Raw genomic sequence first — 26,450 nt, forward strand, 5'->3', positions numbered from 1 at the left:
TTTATAACTTTACAAATGTCATTTATATAGAGGTTAAACAATTTTGGTCCCAATATTGGTCCCTGCGTATGCTGATGACATATTTTTGCCTTGTTTAACATATTGCTTTCTGTTGGTTAAGTAGCTTCTAATACAGTTCAATACCAACCCTCTGATTCCATCCTTTGTTATTTTGTTGATTATGGTATTATGATTCATTGTGTCAAAAGCTTGAGTTAGATCCATAAATATTTCCCCTGAACTGTGTTTACTATCTATTGCATGGGTAATCTATTCTGTTAATTTGATTAATGCCATTGATGATGAGATATTAGCTGAAAATCCATATTGGTTCTCTGTGTGTGTTCCACTTTTGTTTATGAATTTGTCTTATCTGTTGTTGAATAATGTTTCAATTATTTTAGAAAAATTGGGGCAGTGGAGAAACAAGTCTGTAGTTAGTAAATGTATGTTTGTCTCCAGTCTTATAAATGGGTACCACTCTTGCTATTTTCATTTTGTCCGAATGTGCCTGTTTGACCATTTCCTTCATTTTGTCATTTTTTTCCTTTTCGTCTGGGAAGTATCGAGGGTAATCATTCTAGGCACCATTTTTAATGATGCTATTGAGTACCGGTATGCCCCATGTTGAGCTCATGTTATTTTTGTTCCTGTCTAATAAATTACCATAATATTCTTTCCTACATGTTTGTAGTATGCTGGTTAGCTTGTTCTTATACATTTTTTACCTATTTTCTGCATCAATAGATCTTTGTGATATACTGTTAATGTTCTATATAATGTATTTGTTGTTGCAAGCATTTTTCAATCCCTTTGTCATCCATGGTTGACTGTTCTTATTTTGCTTCTTACTTAATTGTTTCCATGGACATTTTTTGTCATAGAGCATCAGGAAAGTATTAAAGAAATTGCTCTATGCCTCATTTACATCATTTTCACTGTACACATTGTCCCAATGTTGTTCTCTCAGGTCTTAAAAGCATTAATGTTTTCCTCTGTGAGTAGCCATTGAAATATAATTTTGTCATCGATATTCCTCTTGTAGTGTCTGTCATAAATTGTGAAAACTGGTAGATGATCACTGATGTCAGTTATTAACAGTCCGCTTGTAGTATTATTATGAAAGCCATTGGCAAACATTATCGATGTGTCCTGGGATTCTGCTTGGCCTTGTGATTTTAGGATATAAACTCATGCTGTACATTATGTATGTAACATCATCAATGGTCTTTTGGTTATTTGGGTTCAAGAGGTCAATGTTGAAGTCACCTAATATAAAAGTTACTTTTTGTAAATGTTGCCTTAATCCAGTCCTCAAACAATGTTAATTTGTTTAATAACAAAATAAAAATGTTTATATTTAACATTTAACTTTGAGCAGATAATAACTGTGCTTTCCAGTTGTTTATTTCTTACACTTCTGTATCCCATTTGTTTGTATTGTATAGTAGATTTTGCGTTCCATTGCGATTCAAGACGTTAGAAGGCAGTATAGACTACAGCAGAGCTATTCAACTACATCATGAAGAGGGCCGCAGTTTCAAATGCCGCATGTTTCGTCAGAAAGTGCCTCTGCAAATTATATTACTTTGAGACTGCGTTTAGTTCATTTCAAAGTGAACACATCAGCTTTTACACTGCACTGTCAATAAATTTATTATTCTGCCCTCGCTACTTGTTCCCAGCGTCAGCAGCTAGTTAACAGCATGAAGAAACAGAAGCCCCAGAAGTTTTATTGAGGATTGATGTTCCTTTTGAATTATTTTCCTTCCTCAGTTTTAATTATTTACACTTCTTCCTTCATTGAGAGTTTGTAAGAATAAAAATATAAACAAAAAATTAACATTACAAAGTATTACGTCAATTGTGTATTTTACATAAGTGAAGTGAATTATATTTATATAGCGCTTTTTCTGTAGTGACTCAAAGCGCTTTACATAGTGAAACCCAATATCTAAGTTACATTTAAACCAGTGTGGGTGGCACTGGGAGCAGGTGGGTAAAGTGTCTTGCCCAAGGACACAACGGCAGTGACTAGGATGGCGGAAGCGGGGATCGAACCTGAAACCCTCAAGTTGCTGCCATGGCCACTCTACCAACCGAGCTATATCCCTCAATAATATCTATTGTGTATTTTACATAATAAAATAGAAAGTGTATTGTTAATACAGTCACACAATAAACTACAGATGATTACACATAGAAAAATTAAACGATGTATGTGTCTGTGACTCAACACATCTAAACCTAAGGTGTACTGTGGCGTTATCGCCCAGGTTATTCTCAGACTAAAATCAACACGACCACGAGTACCAAAGACATCATAAAGTCAGCAATTTCAATACAAAGCAAACTAAATATCTCTACTTACAAAGGTTTGACCAAGTTTCGTGATGAAGGTACACGTGTGGATTTCTACCATTATTGCTGCTTGTTTAGAACACTGTGTCCACCGCTTAAAAAGTCCGACAAGAAACAATGACTCGAGCAATTGCTTGGGGCAAAACATTCATACTTTGTTGTCCAGTCGATGTTAATAGTTCGATTTTCGCAATTTATTTTAATTTTTTTCAGGGTTAAATGTGTAGCCTTCTTCTACTACTCACCCTACTGCTGCTTCATTGTGACACATGCCTTGCTGTGGCTGGCCCCCTGTGGGTTGGCGGGAGTACTGCATACATGACCAACCCTAGTTTTAATGGCTGCATCAAGCTTATTTGGGTGATGTTCGGCGGGCCAAATGAACAGCTTTAGCGGGCCGTATGTGGCCCGCGGGCTGCCAGTTGATTTCAGAGTGTTGCATAGTCAGGGAGCCTTTTTTGCCATTAAGCTGAATCTAGTCTTTTGTTGTGCCCTACAAAGTGTTTATACTGTAAGTACTGTACCTTTTTACACAGCAGCTGTTTGATTGTAACTTGCATCTTAATTGTAGTTTTCATTACAAAATTTGAAAGTGTCGAAACGGCATGTAATATCGCTAATCCTAATCATTAGTATGTCTATGGCAGATCCAACGTTAATTAGCATCAAGTTAGCACATTTTGAAAAATGGAGCCATACTGTATGTTTAAGTGTTTTCTTATCTGGCATACTTGCTTTGTTGAAATTGAAAATTGCAACATTACCTCGAGGCAGTCCGACTAAGTCTCCTCTGAGCGCTGCTTACTGTGTTTACTTGTTTGCCCGCCAAGTGTTTGAGCTGGCCGAGTCTGCAACTGGACGTGACGTCACTTGCAACAAAGGTATCGAAATATAGCACCGTTTGATTTTACATTAATTGATACTCGGACGATGGAATTTGGTCGGCACCTATAAAAGTACTGAATTCGGCACTCATTTCGCGTGGCACCCTTAGGTTGTTTGTATTTGACTTTACAACGACTGATATCATATTATGCATCTTTTAACACAACACTCTCCGCTTGTGAGCAGACATACTGCTGAAGTTTACATCGTAGTTCAAAGAGAAAGTGCTGTATGCTGCTCTCTTAACTCAAAGCCTGGTATTTTGACGTTGATAACGGGATTTGTTGACGATAACAGGCGGGTGGAGTAGATTGTCGTCAGTGTTTCCCTGGTGCTCGCTCACAGCGTAGATCAGAGCTTTTAACCCATTGTTAGCTCACATGTCACATATTTCAATGTGTATGTGCAGCGTGGTAATGAGGGTCGGGTCGGTGGCTGCTGCAGATGTTCAAGTCTGCTGAGCTTGTTGTTTCTTTTCCCCTCTACCGCCAGCACCACCACCGCAACGTCTGCCCAAGATGATGACGAGTGTTACGGATTGTCTCTTGTCCTGTGTGTTTGTATAAGCGTGAAGGCTTTCTGACGCTTTCTCTCTCATCCACAGCCATTTGAGGCCAGTGACCTGCTGCTGGGCCTGAACTTCTCAAAGGTGCTGAGCAGTCTGGTGGCTCTCAATAAAGTGACGGCAGGTTAGTTCAAATTAAGTGTGTGTGTGGGTGTTCATATTGGAAGACACAGCAGTAGTCAATGAGCATGTGTGGGCGCTGACCGCTCCAACAAGGTCTGATTTATTTTTATGTTGCCATCTCCTCTCTAGATATTGGCGTGGGCAGTGATTCGGTGTGCGCCCGACACTCGTCCGCCCACCGCATCAAGTCCTTTGAGTCGCTGGTTTCCCAGGCTTCACTGGGTCGATCGTCCAAGCTGCTGCAGAACCAGTTTCGCAGTCTGGTAAGCCCAGTGCTTCAAACAGTAACTGAACAATTGAAGTCCACATTAAGGGATTATCATATGTAATTTGGTATGGTTCTAAATTATGGGCATGTATTCAGTGCTAGTGTCAGTTGTTCAGGGGTGTGGTTAAAATGATCCCTGGTATGATTTCTTAAGGAAAACACTGAAGAAACCCCCATTATGGTTTCAAATAGCTGGCAGCACAAGTGCAAGATAATTGTGTATTTCATGGTGGTGGTTAGGGATGAGCGATATTGCCTAAAATCTGTATCGCGATATATACATTGCAGCCTTCTGGCATAACCATGTAGATTACAATATATTAATTTGTGTATAAATGATAATAGAACCATTTCAAAACGGCTTACAAAGGCTCTTAATTTAGCTCCTAACGTATGCAGTAACATCATTTTGTATTATTTTCTCAAAACTACTATTTATCTACTTGCTAATTTACTGTTAATAGTTCGATCTACACTTCTGTTAAAATGTAATAAACACTTCTTTACTTATTCTTCTGTTTGGATCCTTTACATTAGTTTTGACTGCGAATTTGGGTATCGATCCAGTACCACGTAGTTACAGGGGCAGTATTGTCCATACCAATGGTGATACTGATACCTGAAATTTTCAAGATTATTGAATAATTAGATTTATGAGTTAGAGTTTATAAAAAAGTGTGAATGATAGGCAGTTCCCCTTTAAAATCCTCCTGGGCCCATGGACTTGTTTCTTTAGTTTGTAAACAATACCAAAAACTACAAAAGCTCTTTTGATAAAAAAAAATATCAATCTAACCACTGTAGTATCGACTATTGACCTATAATGGGTCGGTGTGGCTCAGATGATAGAGCGGCCGTCCACCAACTTGATGGTTCCTGATTTTAATCCTGCTTCTGCCATCTTAGTCATGGCTGTTGTGTCCCTGGGAAGACACTTCACACTTCACCCACCTTGCTCCCAGTGCCGTTCACACTGTTGTATAAATGTGAATGGCTATTTGGTGATGGTCGGAGAGGCAACAGGCGCAAATTGGCAGCCATGTGTCCGTCAGTTTACACCAGTGCAGTTGTGGCTACAAATGTAGCTTACCACCATCATGTGTGAATGAAGGATGGATTCTCAGTTCCCACTGTTAACCGCTTTAAGTGTCTACAAAAGCTCTACATAAATCTAATCCATTTTTATTATTATCATATTGATACTATATATTGCATTGTTAATATCGATATTTGTATCGATCCACCGCCTACGTTTGTTCACAGGCAAGAGCTCTGGCTTGCGTTTAGCGTTTGCATATCGTCTTACGGTGTGTAGTGTAGCATGTTCAGATATTCCTCGTCCTCTGATGATAATGATACTTGTAAAAATCTTCCGTTGATTTGCCGCCATGGAGGCGAGAATTTCTGACTTAGACGTGGCTTTTCACTGTGGAGGGAAGTTAGCCTCTAGCAAGGATGCTACAGATGTGTTCGTTTGCCTGTGACTGCCAAATTTGTGGGACCCAACTCGAATGTGTCGTCAACGTGCATTATCAGAATATAAACGATAGCAGTGGTAATGTCGAGGTCAGTGGGTGCATGAGTGGCACGAGGGAGCTGTGGTTCATTAAGAGTAACATGAATTCCAACTTATACCCTTCAGAAACTGGACCTCACTGCAGTTCCCCAGCGCAGTTTACAGTAGAGGTGGGGGAAATCATACATTTTTAGATGCATCGCAATTCGTACATGGACGATTATAAAATCGATTACTAAACGTCAATAATCGATAATTTATATATTATAAATAAAGTAATGCAGACAGTTCTAAAATTTGGCCGACTGCAGTGAGCCACCTCACCGAGAAATTCGACTTATGTTCCAGTTTTGCACACATTTCCATTAATTTAATAAATGTGGTGGGAATTAATTTAACTGTTTCTTATTACAAATGCACTGTTTTTGAAAGATGCAAGTGATAAATGCTTATGTAGTGAAACGAAAAGAAATGTAAAATGGCATCAAAATGCATAAATTAAAGATGCATCACTTTTCGATTTTTAATAGATTTGTAGCTCCTGAATCGTAATCATAATCGAATCGTGAGATGTCCGAAAATTCACACCTCTAGTTTACAGCATGATACGCAGCTTAAAACTCTCCAAGATGACAAGTGCCTTGCAGTGTAAGGTGAAAGTGATGGAGGGGCCAAGTGTGTCTCCTCCAAACCTGAACCAATTCAATATTTGAGGCATACCCTCAAGCGAAGGTGACATCCATCAGTGATGTCATCATTCAGGAAGGAAAGAGCATTCCAGTAAAAATCTGTACAGCTCTGGTGAATTCAATGCCAAAAAGAATGAAGGCAGTGCTGTATTTAGACAAATGACTGCATGTTGACTCATTTTCTGTGGAGAGTAAAAATCTAATGCCACACATGTTGCTTTTCTAGTATCTGTGGTTGTGTCTGTGCTTGTGTTTTTGTTCTGTTGTTTTTGTGTATGTTAAGAAAGCAATGATGCACTGTGCCCAAGACAAATTTCCCCGCGGGGACAATAAAGTTGAACCTTGAACCATATTTATTGTCCCTTGCTGAAGTACAAAGGGTCTACTCACATTTCATCTCATTAAGTCATTGAAAAGTCTCACAATCTTTGTTCATTTCTTTCAGGACATGTCAGAGAACAGTGCACAGCATCTGTTGGTGAAGGCGCGTTTCAACTTCCAGCAAACCAATGAAGATGAGCTCACCTTCAACAAGGGTGATATCATCGGCGTGACTCGTCAGGAGGATGGGGGCTGGTGGGAGGGGACCCTCAACGGCAGGACGGGATGGTTTCCTAGCAACTATGTCCGTGAACTCAAAGGCTCTGGTAAATATGAACTCTGACTTTCGTGGTCATTTGACCTTATGCTGTGTTCCATTCTTCATTACATTTATTTGCTCTGCTTGTAGACAAACAAGTGTCCCCAAAGTCTGGTACACTTAAAAGTCCACCTAAAGGCTTTGACACGTCTGCAATTAGCAAAACATACTACAACCTGGTAGGCAATTTTATTTTCTAGGCTATTAATTTTAGGGATTCTTTTTTGACTCAGTTTACATTTTCCTAAATTGTAGGTGTTGCAGAACATTTTAGAAACAGAGACAGAATATTCTAAAGACCTTCAGAGCCTCCTGACAAGCTACCTGCGCCATCTTCAGAGCTTTGACAAGTATGAAAATAACATCTGAAATAATAAATACGGGGAGAAAAAAATGTCCATGTCTCACAATACACCGTCTCTCTGACCTGCAAGGCTGAGCGGCGCGGATGTATCGCTGATCCTCGGCAACCTGGAAGAGATCAGCACCTTTCAGCAGATGCTCGTCCAAACACTGGAGGAATGCACCAAGTAAGTCTGGCCTCTAAGTCCCACTGCAGCAGCATTCCCTGTTTCATAACAAATGGAGAGACCTCTAGTGTTACGTTCCTGTACTACAAGGATGGAGATTGAGGCATATTTGACTTCTATTGTCTTTATTTGAGCCAATATTTTATTTTTTTAAGGCTTCCAGAGAGTCAACAAAGAGTAGGTGGCTTCTTCCTCAACCTCATGCCCCAAATGAGGGCTCTTTATGTGGGTTATTGCTCCAACCACCCCTGTGCAGTGAATGTGCTCACGCAACACAGGTTTGTGAACGCACTAGCTGCATTAAATTAGCCAAGAATAACAGTTATTCTAAGCTCATCATCCGTGTATCCGTGAATTAACTGCTTGGTCATTGTGTTCTGGCAGTGACGTGCTGGGGGAGTTCATGGAAGGAAGGGGAGCTGTTAGTCCAGGGATCCTCACCCTGACCACTGGTCTCAGTAAACCCTTCATGAGGTTGGATAAATACCCCACCCTGCTCAAAGAGCTGGAGAGGCACATGGAGGTGCGTGGCCATCCGCGCCTTGTCGTGTCTTACTAATGTTTGCCCTAACGTTGTGTTTTTTGTTTTCCAGGAGAGCCACCCTGACAGAGGTGACATCCAGAAGTGCATGGCATCTTTCAAGAATCTGTCGGTAAGGCCACCGCGCATCATGTCCTCCTGTTGCCTACGTAAAGATGTACAACTTGGAGCGGCCGCTTGTTTCTTCTGTGCCAGGTGCAGTGCCAGGAGGTGCGGAAGCGCAAGGAGCTGGAGCTGCAGATTTTAACCGAATCCATCCGGCTGTGGGAGGGCGACGACATCAAGACTCTGGGCTCTGTGCTGTACATGAGCCAGGTCCTGGTGCTCAGTCCTGGGGCAGAGGTAGCTCCAGTAATCCTGTTCTTCACTCTCACAATACAATTCAATGTAGTATCAACATACGGTCCAAGATGGCAGCAAATACCCATGAGAAGGGCAAGTTATGTTATTCTACATTTCGCTATTGCCTGTAAAAGTTAGATTTTACATTTGAATAGTAAAACATATCATAATAAACTGCATCACAGCCCCTTTTTATGGCCTGCTTTGGGGTTTTTTCAAGTTGGTGACAATTTTCTTCTGTTTTTTAATTTTATTTCCCCATACATTTGTTACCACCTCTCTATCCCTCCAGGAAAAGAGCGAGCGTTACCTCATGCTTTTCCCCCACGTCCTCCTCATGTTGTCTGCCAGCCCCAGGATGAGCGGCTTCATATTCCAGGTTAGTGAATGCTCCCTTGATTTGTATCTAGAGTTGAATTAATTCATGTTGACGCCCCTCAGACTAGCCAGTGCTCACACATTTATTTGAGACTTGGAAATGGGAACTGAGAATATAAAGGATTTTAATAAATTGATATGCTTCCAGAGACGTTTAGAGATTTTTATTTAGTCATCGCGCTGCAGATTGGTTCATTGAATTGAACATTTAAATTAGATTGATATTGATTAATCCATATTAACGTGTTCATTTTGTCAGCCCTCGGAAAATCATGAGCACATCTTTCTTCCAAAGACTAACATCCATCCATCCATCCATTTTCTACCGCTTAATCCCTTTGGGGTCGCGGGGGCGCTGGAGCCTATCTCAGCTACAATCGAGACTAACAATCTCAGGAAAATAATTAATGGAGACATTTTGATATGTGAGTGTTGTAGAATCCAGTTTAATACCAGCTTAATGCTTTTATTTTGTAGCTTACTTTGCATTGAACAGGAAGTTACTATGCACGTTTTCATGCTATACAACTACACGGTAGATGTGTCGCTCTCGTTTCCCCCTGATTAGGGATACAATAGTTGAGGTTCAATCTGTGTTAGCCCTGCAATGAGAGGGTGACTTTTCCAGGGTGTAAACCCGCCTTCCGACTTATTGCAGCTGGGATAGGCTCTAGCCATCACCGCGACCCAGAGCGGGACAAGCGGTAAAAAATGGATGGATAAATATTATAACACATGAAAAAGAAGATTGGGACTTGATGCATTGGTCGTTTTAGACTGGTTGTCGACATGAGCTTGGCAGACTGAATTGTGGTTGTCATGGTGGACTTATTATCCACAGGGAAAGCTGCCTCTGGCCAGCATGTCGGTGAACAAACTAGAAGACTGTGAAGCCCACAAACATGCCTTCGAGCTCAGCGGTAAGCCTTGTCTACACCTGGTTGTGCTCCTTCGGATGCCTTTTATCAACATTTTCTGCAGGCCCCATGTTCGACCGTCTTCAAGTGGCGTGCACCAATCAGCAGGATCTGCAAGACTGGGTGGAGCATGTAACGCGACAGATCAAGCACACTGCAGCCACAGCGCCAAGCCACAAACCTCTCACTGTGCCCTGCCACACAGTCAGCACCACACACACCATGTCTACTTTTGTTGTTTTTCTTCACTTTGTAATACACGCTTTGGCTCCACAGCTTCCCTCCCACCCCGTCACCCCGTCCCGACACGCCGAGGGAAGGGCCATGACAGTGGCCCCCACCTACCACACCCTGCCTCACCCCTCATCTCACGGGACGTCTCACAGTACCATGATGTGGGGCCCACTGGAACCCCCCAACACTCCCAAGCCGTGGAGCCTGAGCTGCCTGCGGCCCGCACCCCCACTCCGACCATCTGCTGCACTTTGCTACAAGGAGGTTAGGAACCTTAATTATTGTAGCTGGTGTTGCTGGTGTGGCAGCGTGAAACCCCCCTCAGAGAATATTCCACAGTCGGCCCCCAGGTTTAGTTCTAAACTAGGGAAACAAACATTTTTACAACAAAATCCTAAAAACACTGGCGTCGTATAGAGGAACTAGTACCACAGTAAACACATTGGCAAATTTTTGAATTTACATTTTAACCTTGCTCGCAAACATGGAACACTGCGGTCCAAACTTGTGATTTACATAACACATTGAATTGATCGTCGCGCAACGCCACTGCAAAAAAAGCTGCCACACCTTAAAAAATATAATGGTTTTTTTTTGTTGTTTTTTTTACATGAAAACCCAGAGAGGTACAAGTGGTAGAAAATAGATGGATGGATGGATGGAAAACTAATTTAAATAATATATTGTATGAATGGATGTACTCTATATAGTCAGTTATGTATGTACTGTTGACCCTAATAAGTTTGAAAAACATTTCATATATCATAAAAATATATCTCTATGCTTTATTTTGACAATTGCACCTGGCATATGTAAGGAGAAAAAGTTGAAGAGAAAATGTATTTCATGTTAATTAATATATTTCTAGTTCAAGCTTGTGTAAAATACCCTCAATTTGACACTACTCCCGACAATAACGTCTAACTTTACGTTATGTGTGTCTTCGAACCTCCGTTTGGAAATCTCTGTGTGGAAAAATCCTTGTGCCTGTATGGGGTTTTCTCCGTGTACTCCGACTTTCTCCCACATTCCAAAAATATGCATGTTAGGTTCATTGGAGACTGTAAATTGTCCATAGATATGAGTGTGAGTGTGAATGATTGTTTGTCTGTATACTGTATGTTCCCTGCAATTTGGCCCCGCTATTTTCATTAGCCTGGTCTATTATACGTTAACATTAAGCTAGCGGCTTTACAGCTAACCATTTTTGGCAAAATAACTTGCAACATTCAGGTAGGGCAGATTATAGTGTAGCCTGTGTTACCTTTTACAGTACGTAGCAACAATTAATAACAAGAAACAAGTAAAATATGTTATTACTAACAAGTAATTATATATGGTAGATTTGTTTTAAACTGTAAAACATTTGTTTAGCCTTTTTCAAAGAAAATATATGTATCATTGCACATCAAAGCAATTATGATGTCATAAATATGTCATACTGACCGCGCCTCCTCATACCCCCAGCTACGCCCTCACTGCCACATAAACATAATATAGAAGCAATCTGGGGGAAACCCTGATAACTGAGGCGTTCCTCAAGGCACCCTTTTAACTTCTCTCTTTTTTCTTTTTTTTTCCAATTACATTTTTTTTTGCTTTTTTTTACTTCAGATGCAGTCAATAACAGAGGTGGGTAGAGTAGCCAGAAATTGTACTCAAGTAAGAGTACTGTTACTTTAGAGATTTATTACTCAAGTAAAAGTAAGGAGTAGTCACCCAAATATTTACTTGAGTAAAAGTAAAAAGTATGTTGTAAAAAAACTACTCAAGTACTGAGTAACTGATGAGTAACATACACACACATATCATATATATATATATATATATATATATATATATATATATACACACACACATATATACATATATATATATATATATATATATATACATACACACATATATATATATATATATATATATATATATATATATATATATATGTGTATATATATATATATATATATATATATATATATATATATATATACATAGATATATACAGTATATAATTTATATTTATTTATTTTTGCCGTTTTTGTTTACATGTTAATAGTGTTTTAATGAATATACATGCATGTTTAACACATATAGATTCCTTTCTTTCATGAAGACAAGAATATAAGTTGGTGTATTACCTGATTCTGATGACTTGCATTGATTGGAATCAGACAGTAGTGATGACAAACGTCCAGGTTTTCAAATGGAGGAGAAAAAAAGTTCCTCCTTTCTGTCTAATACCACATGAAAGTGGTTGGTTTTTGGCATCTTATATGTCCAGCTTCCATATTCGTTTTTATACACTTTACAAGAAATACATTGGCGGCAAACTCCGTAGCTTGCTAGCTTGTTTGCGCAGGCTTTCGGAGACTCTTATTTTGAAAGCGCAGGCGCGATGGAGCGGCACTTTTATTGTGAAGACAGGAACTGTGCAGTCAGTCTTTAGGCTTACGGTTGAAATAAAAAATGGTCTTTTTTCCTTCACACTTTTGATTGATTGATTGGAACTTGTATTAGTAGATTGCACAGTACAGTACATATTCCGTACAATTGACCACTAAATGGTAACACCCGAATATGTTTTTCAACTTGTTTAAGTCAGGTCATGTGACCCCTGGCTCTGTTTGATTGGTCCAACGTCACAAGTGACTGCATCTGATTGGTGGAACGGAGTGAACGTCACCAGTGACTGTATTTGTTGAAACGCAGGCACTATGAAGGTCTGTCTGACAGACCAAAACAAACAAAGCGTGCATTAACAGATCGATAAAAATTAGTAGCGAGTAGCGAGCTGAATGTAGATAAAAGTAGCGGAGTAAAAGTAGCGTTTCTTCTCTATAAATATACTCAAGTAAAAGTAAAAGTATGTTGCATTAAAACTACTCTTAGAAGTACAATTTATCCCAAAAGTTACTCAAGTAGATGTAACGGAGTAAATGTAGCGCGTTACTACCCACCTCTGGTCAATAATCATTTGTTCTACTTCTTTAGTTATACTAGTAGTGTTCCTCAAGGTTCCATTAAAGGTAATCTCTTTTTCATCAGTTTTGCTAATCAACTTCAATCATCCGCATTTTTTTAAACAAACATTTTTGCATCAAAATATAATTTCCGCCTTTTTTTAATGAAATATCAGTAAAAAATACCATGTAAACAAAATTTGTTGGACGTTCGTCTCGGCCGCAGGTACTCGCTGTTCCTCTTGCCTAAACACTGAACTGAGTTGCAGGACGGGGAGACGATCAAATCGAAACAATTTCTGCTGATCATATTTGGATGATCACAATCTGAACAATGTTAGTTCCAAACCAGTTGTAATATTTATTAGTAGCCAGCGAGAAGGTATATTTTTGACGTAACAGACTGTACAAAGGTCACAACACCGGAAGTATATTACCCAAGGAGTTGTGCCTACAAGATAGAGCTGCCAAATAGGAAAGGTTTTCTGACCTCTTTGCGTGCATGTTGTAGAATGTTACATTAAATTGTCAATGTTAATAAAGTTAGTAAATGGTGTACTAAAAAAAACAAAAAAATCTGTGGTACATTGAATGGGACGTGTATTTGTCAAAAAGAAGATGTGAATAAATCTAAAGGTAAAATAGTGTAGAAATTCACCCAATAGCAGGAAATGTAGTTTTGATTTTCAAAATGTTTCTTCTGTATTTGCGTAGTAGCACTATGTGCTGTTAAAAATGTTGCTCTTTTCTTCTTAATTTCCCTCTTTTTTCCCCTCAATTTTCCTCTTTTTTCTCAAAGGGTGCTCATATCCCTGCCACCGATGGTCCACAAATTCAGTTCTGAACTGTTGTGAGACTCATATTTTTGCAAAAGGTCCTTAAAACAGCTGAGAGCTCCTGTAACTCTGATTGTTTGAGCATATTTTGTCAACATGTTTCTGTTTCACCCCTGTTTACTCATCACAGCAACTAAAATACATGATTTTTTCCTCTAAAAATAACTGAGGTTAGATTGGCAACACTAAATTGGCCCTAGTGTGTGAATGTTGTCTGTCTATCTGTGTTGGCCCTGCGATGAGGTGGCGACTTGTCCAGGGTGTACCCCGCCTTTCGCCCGAATGCAGCTGAGATAGGCTCCAGCACCCCCCGCAACCCCAAAAGGGACAAGCAGTAGAAAATGGATGGATGGATGGATATCTTAGCAAGAATTATAATTTGTTATTTCAGAACAGCTTTGTTGATAAGCTACTGTAATGTGTTGCTATCTCCGGTATGGTTTCCACCTTTTTGTACTTTAGATTGCTAAGTATTGCTAATCTCCATTGTTTTGGTCACATTTGAGGAGTAGCACACTTTGCACTTGTTTTTCCTATTTTGAGTAAATTTGCAGCCTGTTTAGCAACTGGACTAGTTAGACCTGAATGAAATGTTATCTCTTTTCCTTGTGCGCAGGATCTCAGTAAAAGTCCCAAGAGTGTAAAGAAACTTCTTCCCAAGCGCAAGCCTGAGAGAAAACAGTCTGAGGAGGAGTTCGCCTTGAGGAAGAGTATGTTTGACCTCTTTACTCTTCGTGTCCATAGGTGGTCCGCCTGCACTCTGCAACTAGACAATGAGAAACAGCTGTATGTAGGATGCGATGCAGCAAACTACAAGCACAATATTAACATATTGCTGAATAAACACCTCTCTGTTTGCGTTTAAAACCGAACATAATAATCTTGGATTTTTTGATGACCCATTTATGACCTCTCTTTCTTAGGCACAGCAGCCCTTGAAGAAGACGCTCAGATCCTAAAAGTCATTGAGGCCTACTGCACCAGCGCCAAAACTAGGCAGACGCTCAACTCCAGTAAGTGCAGTGATTCCCTATGCATTCATTTATTTGTTGCGGCCTGCCACGGATAAACTTGGGTTGACACAAATATATTTTATGTTAGCTTTTTAGGAATTCTCCATGTCTATGCATATTTTGACTTTTATTTGGAAACATTAACTTTGAAAGTGTCACCTGACTATTGAGCTATTATGCCTAACAAGCACATGCTGCATTAAGACTACAGTTTAATTGACACTTATTATGTGCAAGTATATTTGTTGACATTGTATTAATAATACATTTGTATGCATATAAGATGAAGTTATTACATTTATTTCATAAGATGATACCTTGTGTTTTTCCTGTATACTAAAGTAATGCACCATGTGTGCACTTTAAAGTCCATGATTATTTTTACTCATTTACTAAATGAGATGCAAATGAAGCAAGGCAAATTATGCAAATTAGACAAAGGCGTCATCCACCCATTTGCCAAGAAAGCGAGATAATTTTCCGTAACTGTATACGCTTTCACTTAGTGACACCATCAGGTGGTTACGCTGTGACGTGTACAACAGAGAGTGAGCACAGGTGGTGTCTCGCCTTTGTTAAACCATACTACCTAAAAGCAGTAAAATTGATGTCTTAGCGTTTAGCGTCACTGCTTTTTAGACAGAACAGCGACACAAGACACTTTCACACAGATGATGCAAAATTCATCTGAATCGTAGCAGTAGGTCTGGTATGTAGATTATGCTCATGCGTAGTCATTAAGCTATCCATTCTGATGCCATCTAGAACCTTTTACAGCTCTACATAGATGTTGAGTTCTAGACTTTCTTTGCTAAAACGCTAGAGGCGCTGTTAACTCGGTGAACAACCCCAACTTTTGTCATTGTTGTACTTTAACTTTGTTCATCGCAAGCAATTAATGGCAGTTAAAGAGAGATGGGGAGTGTTGTTGCAGCTGGAACTACTCAATGTGTTACAACAGTCACTTGATGGCAAGTGTTGAGGCGTGTTATTGCAGCTGGAGCTACTCGGTGTGTTACAACAGGGCTATTCAACTGGCGGCCCGGGGGTGAAATTCGGCCAGGGAATAACACCTGACTGGCCTGTGAGTTCAGAATTTAGTAATGCTTAAAAAAAGACAAAAATCAAATGTCCACTGCAAAGAACGCTGGTTCTTGGAAATATACCAAAAATAATTGATAGTGAAGAGAAGTCTGGCACCCCAGTACTTGAGTTTTCTGGAAATGTGGTCCCCAATATAATTTTGTTAAATGGCCCTGTGTTACAACAATCACTTTAATTGCACATGTTGATGAGTGTTACTGCAGCTGGACTTAATCAATGTGTTACAACAATCACTTTAAATGCGCATTTTGATGAATGTTACTGCAGCTGGACTTCATCAATGTGTTACAACAATCACTTTAATTGCACATGTTGATGAGTGTTACTGCAGCTGGACTTAATCAATGTGTTACAACAATCAATTGAAATGCACATGTTGATGAGTGTTACTGCAGCTGGACTTAATCAATGTGTTACAACAATCACTTTAATTGCACATGTTGATGAGTCTTACTGCAGCTGGACTTAATGTGCTACAACAATCACTTTAATTGCACATGTTGATGAGTCTTACTGCAGCTGGACTTAATCAATGTGTTACAACAATCACTTTAAATGCGCATGTTGATGAGTGTTACTGCAGCTGGACTTAATCAATGTGTTACAACAATCACTTTAAATGCGCATGTTGATGAGTGTTACTGCAGCTGGACTTAATCAATGTGTTACAACAATCAATTGAAATGCACATGTTGATGAATGTTACTGCAGCTGGACTTAATCAATGTGTTACAACAATCACTTTAATTGCACATGTTGATGAGTCTTACTGCAGCTGGACTTAATCAATGTGTTACAACAATCACTTTAATTGTAATGTTGATGAGTCTTACTGCAACTGGACTTAATCAATGTCTTACAACAATCACTTTAATTGTAATGTTGATGTGTGTTACTACAGCTGGACTTAATTGATGTGTTACAACAATCACTTTAAATGCACATGTTGATGAGTATTACTGCAGCTGGATATAATCGATGTCTTACAACAATCACTTTAATTGTAATGTTGATGAGTCTTACTGCAGCTGGACTTAATCAGTGTGTTACAACTATCACTTTAATTGCAAATGTTGATCTGAAATCAGAGGAGTAGGCATTCACCAAAGTAAGCTGTGCGGGTCGGGTACACACAGGAATAAATGTAAAAAACAAAAAAATCTGACCAATCACAGCCTTTATGGTTGAAGTGGCCAGGATGTGAGGTTAGATATTTTTAGAGGTGTAGTGTATACTAGCACCCCGATGGAGGAGCATAACCCAGACTTTAGACTCTGACGGTGTCCCACCTCTGATACTTCCCTTTAGAAGGTGGCCTCCATGCATTGTTTCTTGTAGCTGCCGTTAATACAGACCATGCATCATAGAAGAAGTGTGTAAACAAGCTGAAAGTGTAAAAGAGGCACACAAAAGGATGAAGTTAACACTTGTGTTGATGTGAACATAACCTTTGTTTGTCTTGCTGAGCTTTCATTATTAACACCAATGTCCTGACCTAACCGTATCTTCTCCTCCTTTCTGTCTCCTCCACTCCTCATGACTCTGGTTGGCCTTTTATTTCCATACTTTTCTTTCTCTCCATTCCTGTTTGTTTGCGTTGCGATTCCATCCGTCGCCTTCCATCCTACGATTTTTTTTTGTCATTTTTTTGCGCATGAAAACCACCGCCCACCTCCCCTCCCCTCCCGTCCCTCCATCCTCTCCCCATTCTCCCAACCCCAGCATGGCAGGGCACCGACTTGATGCACAACCACGTGCTGGCTGACGCCGATCGGCCCTGCGCGGACTCGCCGGGCCGCCGCAGCAGCGTGTCGCGGCCGGAATTGTCCTCCGACCTTTCGGAGGACTCTGACTACGACTCCATTTGGACCAGCCACTCTTACCGGATGGGCTCGGTGCCGCGCAAGAGCTGCATCTCGCACCAGAACTAAAAGAACGCTCGGTTGCTGCCACCTAGCGCGCTTTGCTTACCTCTTTTTACCATCACTGTTTTACGATTTATTTATTTTCTATTGTTAACTTATTTTTTTGTAATTTATTTTAGCTTGACAGGATGTTTAACGCATCTCCCTGTTGCCTTTGCCACTTTCCCTTTTCTATGTGCCTCCTCTCTCTTTCTGTAGCTGTCATGCAGTAAGTGTCTGCTAATTCCTGTTCGTTATCTTGAATGTGACCCCTCGTTTGACCACAAACATGGGGGGGACTCTCTTTTAGCCCATAGAGCGAGAGAAAGAGCATTGTCGGTGGGATAAAAGGAGCTCAGCTTTTCCTGTCTGATATTCAGATGTAATTCAGGAAAGAGTGTATTCTGTTTGATGGTGTACGGTTTCTAGCCAATCGGTGGTTTCAGAGCACGTATGCTCCAACATAGCAAAGATGCTAATACATTCAGCCATATATTCTATGTCCCTGCTGCCACACAATATAGCAACATGACATTTTAACACTAGAATAATTTATATTAAGCAACTAAACACTCTAATATAAAATCCTTAAAATCCCAATCATTAATCTGGTTACAATCAGGTTTTTAAACTGAATGCATGGACAAAATACCAACATGGAGCTAAAGGATATTAAATAATTACAGCGTAAACCCAATGCCTTTGTGATAGAATGTGTCTCCTGCTATTTAAAATATAGTTGGACATTTTGGGAAATCGGCGTACTTGTTTCCAACATTGGATAAGACGAAAAATATTACTGTTGTAGCAGTTTTTATAAAACCGGAGCAAGTAGCTGAGTTGTTTAGTTTCGCTTGCTAATGCTAGGAAGTTAGGTAATAGGTTTATATTTTCCCTTCCTATTGAAATATTATCATGTTATTAAACTTAATGTCACTTCACTTTTTCCAAACAAAAATTGGCAAGCTGCTACAGATGTAAATCTTCCAATAACTCACGATTTGATTTGATTCCGATTCTTGTGACGATTCAATTTAGAATCGATTGTTGATTCAAAACTTTTTTTGATTCAAACTGATTCTCTCAATATATTTGATATAAAAAAATATAATATAACTTTTTCAAAACAAGATACAAAAATACCCTCTCTGCTGCTGATGTATGACATATGTACGCAGTGTGTAAGCACACAAATGGCCTTAAAATGTATTTTTAAATATTGATTCTTAAAATTATATATATTCTTCTTATTCTTTATTGGATTTGTATTATTATCAATCAATTTAGAACCGTAATAAATAAGAAGAATTTCAGCACCCTTACTAGCTACTGTTAGGCTGTGTTAAAACCAAAAATTAGATGTATTTTTTTTTCTTTAAACTTAAAAAAAAGATCTAAGGTTTTTATCATACCCTGGCCAACATCTATAGGACTTTTTTTTTTTTTAAACTGGTGAATGTTTTTTTTTTGGTGGCAGTCATGCAAAAAGTGTCAAAAGTCATTTATGAGTCCCTTCGTTTGCAGTGTATTTCATTAGTATTTATATAATTATTTTTGTAATCAGCCTGACCTAAGCCTTGACAATAATCTTTGTGATTAACACATGGTTTTATATTATTTGACAAGGTTTATTCTGTTAAACTGTTAGTATGTCTGATATAATTATTGAATACAATTAAAATCAAGAGTAAGATTACGAATTCAGTGGTAATATTTGAGAGGGCCCCAGACCCCTATGTTGTGGAAACGTTGGGCCCCGAGGTCAAAAAAGTGAAGAATCCCTGCTTTAGAATGCAGGAAAATATTGCATACCCTCTAAATTGTCCGCAAAGGGAAATTAATAATTTCCGAATGTATTAATATCAAAGTATTTTACTTTAGCTCAAAATTTGGCGACTACCGTATTTTTCGGACTATAAATCTCAGTTTTTTTCATAGTTTGGCCGGGGGTGCGCCTTATACTCAGGAGCGACTTATGTGTGAAATTATTAACACATTACCGTAAAATATCAAATAATATTATCTAGCTCATTCACTTAAGAGACTAGACGTATAAGATTTCATGGGATTTAGCGATTAGGAGTGACAGATTGTTTGGTAAACGTATAGCATGTTCTATATGTTATAGTTATTTGAATGACTCTTACCATAATATGTTACGTTAACATACCAGGCACGTTCTCAGTTGGTTATTTATGCGTTATATAACGTACACTTATTCAGCCTGTTGTTCACTATTCTTTATTTATTTTAAATTGCCTTTCAAATGTCTATTCTTGGTGTTGGGTTTTATATAAAATACATTTCCCCCCAAAAAGCGACTTATACTCCAGTGCGACTTATATATGTTTTTTCCCTTCTTTATTATGCAGTTTCGGCAGGTGCGACTTATACTCCGGTGCGACTTATACTCCGTAAAATACGGTATGCATAATTTTGGGCGTTGGTATACTTAAAAACGACTTAGCTTAGCCATGCTAATCTAGACTCAGATAACTGCTCCATGTTGAAAGTACAAAATTGTGCATACAAATTGTGCAGCGGAACTAGTACATTTCGCAAAATGTCCAAACAATACCAGTAACTTTTAAAGTGTGGTATTTTGACAAGTTTAGCTTGAATTAAAAAAAAAACAATAACAAAGGATGTCGTCAACGAGCTAGCATGCTAGCCTGTTGTTATAATAGTCCGGCATGCCTCAGTGTTGTCTGGCTTGCGTCACTATTTTCATGAAGAAGTATTTTTTCAGTGTTGGTACTAAAAAGTCCAGGTTGACATCTACTCAATGTAGAGCCGTATAAATTGTCAAAATTATTTAAGTTGTTGTATTTATTATTTGTTAAACTGTTTATTTATTTGTATGTGTATGTCAATGTTTACAAAAGAATCCTTTGAAGAATGATGTTTTTTATTTTTTATTTCTTTGGACAGTGTTTTGAAATTATTTTGCACAATCATGTAACAGGACAGCGGGTGGAGTAAGAATGTGTCAAATGTACTTTTTAAAAAAATATTTTTTTTGGTCTACCTAGAGTGTGTATGATATAGTCCTTTTTAAAGGGAGACTTAAATATTCAGTGTTCCTGTAAAGTAAACGTGGTGTATATGCTCTTCATTCAGTGGTTTTAAGTGCAAGCCACAAAAACAAAATATATTACAATTTCAAAATCTCAGAGTACTGGTCCCCTGTGGGCTTGAAGTGTGAAGAGCACATGTTCCCTTTCTGTAGATATTAGTCGTTAATTAGCTTAGGATGGGGGGGATCCATTCAGTGAGTAGTTCCACTACGGTGGGACCTCCAAAGTCGAACTCAATCTCTTGAATGATGCTGGCTGGCTTATAAATTGTCCTAATTAAAAAAAAAACTATTGCAGGGTGAATACCATCATACATTTACCATAAAACTTTTTTTAAATATAATTTTAGCATTATTAACTGTCATCTCCATGTATAATAAGTTAAACATGGAAAGCAAACTAGATCAAACTAAAATAAATTATAACTGTTCAAGTCTTTGAAGATGCCTGACACATAATGGGAAGATAACAGGAAGCGATGCTAAAACCTCGAAAAATCTACTTTTTTGGTTTTTCTTTGAATATTTATCTGTTTTAAACATACAGCTAAGCCAAAATGAAACTATACACTGTTTTTTTTTGCAAGTATAACATTTATTTTAATAAGCATACTTATTAAATTCCAGGCTGTTTTAATTAACTAAAATGATTTTACAAAACATTGCAGGCTTAAACCGTCAAAAACTAGCAATGTTTCCAAGTGATTTGTTTGATCAAATTCAAAAAGTATATAAGAAAGACAAACCAGTGTGTATTGAAACCAATTAAATCCAAAATAAAGTGAAAATATCCAAGGCTTCGATAAAGATACATTGATGATGGTGATGATTTTTATGTAACAATTTGACTTTATTAACTGTCATACGGGTAAAAAAAAGTGTAAATAAAGGTCGTATAATGAGACTAAATTAAACTAAAATTAAGGAAAGCAACTCGAGGCTGATGGTAATGACACATAATGGAGAGTGAAAGCTAATGTTAAACTGTGCTAAACCCTTGGAATATATATATATATTTAAAAAAATTAAAAACTAAAAATAAATACTTTATAAATAAAACATTTAACTTGTAACATTAGTAAAAATAGAAGTTAGAATGAAAATGAATAGAACCCAAATAAAGCAAAAGTACTTTGGAAAGTAGTATACACAACAGGACAGTGTTCAAACAAGTACTGCTGGAATTAATGTTTTAATTTGTGCATGTAACTGATATATATTCATTGTGTTGCTCATATTTCTGTTTGTACGTCGCAGAACAGTTCCGTTTTCTGTTCCATGGTTATCATTGCACCTTTTTACTTTGGTAGCAATGGTAGCTTCCAGGTGGGGCCAAAAAGCATAGCAACATTCGAGGCACATTTTCCCAGCTAAATTCGGGTTGAACCCCAAGCCGTTGGACTTTGTAGGTTCCTCCTGTCGTAAAGACGATGACTGTCCTGTATCGTGCCGTACTTTGTGACAGTTGTATCGTTCCGTGGAGTCAACATTTGGCGACATGCAGGGTTGGCATCTGTCGTGAACCGTCATTGTACTTGTGTCTCTCTCTCTTGAACTCACTAACAGAACTAATCACGCCTTCCAAGGGCCCACTGCGGGAGTTGTTCTCAGTCCCAAAAATGTCTGTATTTTCAGTTTGGAATAAATATGTCCTTTGCTACATGTCCCGGCTCTTATTTTGGAAGGAGCCTTTCCTGTCGTGTTCTTCCTCCTTTTTTTCATCTTCTGCACCAACACACGACACTATCAAAATATGTACTGTTTTGGGTTCACTTTTTACGTCTCTGAGGGCTCTCTTTGTCTCGAAACAGGACAACGAAGTGACACAGAGCTGCATGTGATCATTCCCGGCTCGGACAAAGTCCTACTGGAAGATTCCAGTCGCAATGGACAAAGTGCAGTGGAAGAGAAGTATTTGTTTTTACTTTTCACGTTCATTTTCCTGTCTTTAGACAACGGCAGGATATTACGTAATATGCACAGAATGTAGAGGCCACAACATTAGGTATACATTCACATTCTCTCTCTAGTTCATTTCAAAATATTACATAATTATGACTTTTAATTGTGTGAATGCTCCAAAGCATTCACACATATGGTTTTCTACACCAAAATTCATTGTTCCTCTACTTCTTCTTTTCCAGATTTTGGCGTGCTCTACCTTCCACATTTTTCCTCCGATTCAAACCGTTCCAACTTTAAACTGTTCAGCCTGTTCGGGAATCACTGGCTTTTTCTTGACAAATTCCAAAAATTCCCAGATTTCCCAGAATTCAAGTTTTTTTTCTGGGACATTTTTCCCATTTAAAATGAATTGGCCATTTTTCAAACTTTCACCATTTTCACAATTTTCAACCTATTCATACCATTCCACCTTCAACACACTCCACCATCCTGGAAATCCAAACTACCGTACCCTTTTTCCAAGTTCAAAAGAATTCCAGGATTTTCCAGAATTCATGGTTTTCCAAACCCCTATTTCCACTCTTTTTTCTGGCGACTACGCCTTACACATTTTTCAACGCATTTCAACCGTTCCAATGTTAAAACATTCCTCTTAATTAGGACCAAAAACAAAGTTGTTTTTTGAACTGGAAAAATTCCCGGTTTTCCCGAAATTCCAGGGATTCCCTTATACCATTTCTCAATTCAAAATGTTAATACTTCAGCATTTCTCGACCGATTTTAAACATTTCAACACCAACCATTTTAACTCATTCAAACATTCAAGTTTTTGACCATTTTCAAAAAAATTCCCGCTTTTCCCGAAATTCCCAAACTATCAGGAAGTTCCTGTTGAAATGAATGGGACATTTTTCTAGGTTGCACAACACTTTCCCCAGTTCCAAACCAAATTTCGGTTTTCCTGGAAATTCAATCTCTTCAACATTCCAACATTCAAACTATTCTTACATTCATACTACATTCTATCAGCATTTCAGTTCAATTTCAGCATTGGAGCATTCACACGCAATTCCTTCAGGAATTTTCTCATCTCGTTATAAATAATCTTGTTACCCAAAATAGACTTAAACACCTAGGACATGTATACCGTACTTGAGAATGTATTTTTTCTATGAAAATATAATTATTAATAGTATTTTTTTTTAAACATAGGCTCCAGCACCCCCCGCAACCCCAAAAAGGGACAAGCGGTAGAAAATGAATGGATGGATGTTGAAAAAATAGATAAAAATATTCATAACAATACAGTAAAGTACAGCTATAGAAACACATAACAAATATGAAAACAATACAAAATGATTAGGTTTTTCTTATCCAAAAAGGAGTGGGACAAAGTGAAACTTACTTACTCCCTTTCTTAAATCAACTACCTATCTCTCTTTTCATCATCATCTAAACGGTTTTTCATTTACTGGTCTTATTTTGATATATTATTAATAACCTTTCAGTTCAGTTCAAATTATTTATTTGAGTTCAATTAAAAAGCAGTACTTTACATACATTTCCATATTCAGCAAAAGCAACAAGAATGTTGCGTTTACACAGTTGCATAGTGGAAGTACCATAAACTTGAAATTATTTTTTTCTTTATCTCATGTATAAACATTTTTGTAGCACACACATACAAATGTAACTATATCGATATATAGATTTGATATAATAAATAGGCTGTGTATATATTTTTTAATCATTCAAAAGTATAGTGCTAACATTTATTTTGGAGGGGCTATGTGATAGAGTTTAATGATGTTTATTTTATTTTGAAGGAGCCTTGTGGATGTGGTGTACGCTCTGAGGGACGAGGTTCAAGAGCTAAAACAGGTGAACATTTTCATTTCAATGTTTCGTCATTCATATAGTCTAATCCTTTGTAGAAAAAGCCAAACAAAAAGCAGAACACTTTTGTGGAGTTAATTATGTAAATGCTCATGGTAGTCTATGTTTATTAGCACTGTTTTTCTTTTTTCACAAAAAGCCAAAAAAACACCAAAGCACTCTTGTCGAGATAGGCTGAATCCCAATTGTCCACCTTACCCTTCACCTTCGTCTTAGCCCTTAAAACTGAGGTGCAAAATGAAGTGGTAAAAAATATAATGTACATTTTGAAAAGTACATTTGCTCTCTAATTATCATAAAATGTAATAACTCAAGGCCCGGGGGCCACATCTGGACTACCACAACCTTTTATGTGACCCGCGAAAGCTTGGAAATAATACCACACTTCATTGTTCTTGCTAAGGGCAGCACGGTGCGACAGGGGTTAGTGCTGTGCCTCACAATACGAAGGTCCTTGGTTCGATCCCCGGGCTCGGGGTCTTTCTGTGTATAGTTTGCATGTTCTCCCCGTGACTGTGTGGGTTCCCTCTGGGTACTCCGGCTTCCTCCCACCTCCAAAGACATGCACCTGGGGATAGGTTGATTGGCAACACTAAATTGGCCCTAGTGTGTGAATGTGAGTGTGAATGTTGTCTGTCTATCTGTGTTGGCCCTGCCATGAGGTGGCGACTTGTCTAGGGTGTACCCTGCCTTCCGCCCGAATGCACCTGGGATAGGCTCCAGCACCCCTGCGACCCTAAGAGGGACAAGCGGTAGAAAATAGAGGGATGGATGGATCGTTCTTGCTAAATGTATTTTAATTTTGACAGGAAACATTTTCTGCTGCAGTTCTCCTGAACTGAATATTGTTTTATTATTTGATGGAAAAAGCTATTAATTTTTTTGGTCTTTGTAACCCTTTTTTTAAAATAAATTCTCCAAAAGCTGAATTTTAATACCTGCCTTTCACCTTGACTTGTAATGCCAAAGCAGGCTTTCCATCAGTTTGTTGATAAACAATAAAACAATAATCAAATGGACAATTGCTTAATATCATGAGGCGACTATACTCTACATTTATTTGGTAATTATACAGTATATGTTTCGCAGTTACACGCGACCCCTCTGAGGGAAGCCATGATGTGGCCCTCAACAATGAGTTTGACAGCCCTGTTTTAGATGCTTACAATATTCTAGGGTTATCGTCACATTTCCCCCCTCTTTGCCACCATTGGTTCATCGACATGGTGGTATCTCCCCTAGAAACCCCACATACAGTCAAAAGAGAAAGGAAATACAATTGGGGCAATGGTTATCAGCACTTTTTCCTCTTAACTACCATTGGTACACTGGTGCTATGGTGCTCTTCTCAACCTTCCAAAAGACTCCACAAGCAAAAGCAAACCATTTTAATGGACTTATTTTTCTGCTTTAGCTACCATTAGTTTGCTTCTTTGGTGGTTTCGCCAGTATCCCCTAAAATCCCACAAAAAGCCAAAGATAAAGAAAACACTTGTGAAGTTGATTTGTTTTAACTTGTTACAATATTGTAAGGGTGATGACCATCACATTCCCCCCTCTGGGCTGTTGTTGGCTCATTATTCTGGTACCTTCCAGCCTCCCAAAAACACACACAAAAAGCCAAACATTTTTTTTGCCATAATTTTAGCCAACATTAGTTCAGTTCTGTGTTGTAAGGCTGCACGGTGTTGAGAAAAAACCTAAATGCGATTTTTCTCTCATTTTTAGATTTTACAAATATAAATGCATAAAATTGTGAAAATA

At 38.4% G+C, this 26,450-nt stretch overlaps 1 protein-coding gene across 2 annotated transcripts in view; it reads left to right on the forward strand.

Moving 5' to 3' along the window:
- Positions 1-26,450, forward strand: part of arhgef7a (Rho guanine nucleotide exchange factor (GEF) 7a) — a 60,308-nt gene that overhangs the window by 27,044 nt on the left and 6,814 nt on the right. Inside the window, exons 3-21 of one of the 2 annotated variants that reach the window (XM_061971255.2) lie at positions 3,851-3,935; positions 4,064-4,197; positions 6,853-7,054; positions 7,138-7,226; positions 7,303-7,397; positions 7,482-7,577; positions 7,733-7,855; positions 7,962-8,100; positions 8,171-8,230; positions 8,314-8,460; positions 8,753-8,839; positions 9,680-9,758; positions 9,820-9,959; positions 10,032-10,253; positions 14,405-14,498; positions 14,712-14,801; positions 17,628-17,807; positions 22,697-22,796; positions 24,617-24,671. In XM_061971255.2, coding sequence (XP_061827239.1) covers positions 3,851-3,935; positions 4,064-4,197; positions 6,853-7,054; positions 7,138-7,226; positions 7,303-7,397; positions 7,482-7,577; positions 7,733-7,855; positions 7,962-8,100; positions 8,171-8,230; positions 8,314-8,460; positions 8,753-8,839; positions 9,680-9,758; positions 9,820-9,959; positions 10,032-10,253; positions 14,405-14,498; positions 14,712-14,801; positions 17,628-17,807; positions 22,697-22,796; positions 24,617-24,671 — 2,217 coding nt within the window. The remainder of the gene's footprint in view (positions 1-3,850; positions 3,936-4,063; positions 4,198-6,852; positions 7,055-7,137; positions 7,227-7,302; positions 7,398-7,481; positions 7,578-7,732; positions 7,856-7,961; positions 8,101-8,170; positions 8,231-8,313; positions 8,461-8,752; positions 8,840-9,679; positions 9,759-9,819; positions 9,960-10,031; positions 10,254-14,404; positions 14,499-14,711; positions 14,802-17,627; positions 17,808-22,696; positions 22,797-24,616; positions 24,672-26,450) is intronic. The other variant, XM_061971254.2, reaches the window with a different exon arrangement.

This window comes from Nerophis lumbriciformis, linkage group LG13, assembly GCF_033978685.3.
Source record: "Nerophis lumbriciformis linkage group LG13, RoL_Nlum_v2.1, whole genome shotgun sequence".
In the NCBI taxonomy this organism is placed as follows: Eukaryota; Metazoa; Chordata; class Actinopteri; order Syngnathiformes; family Syngnathidae; genus Nerophis; species Nerophis lumbriciformis.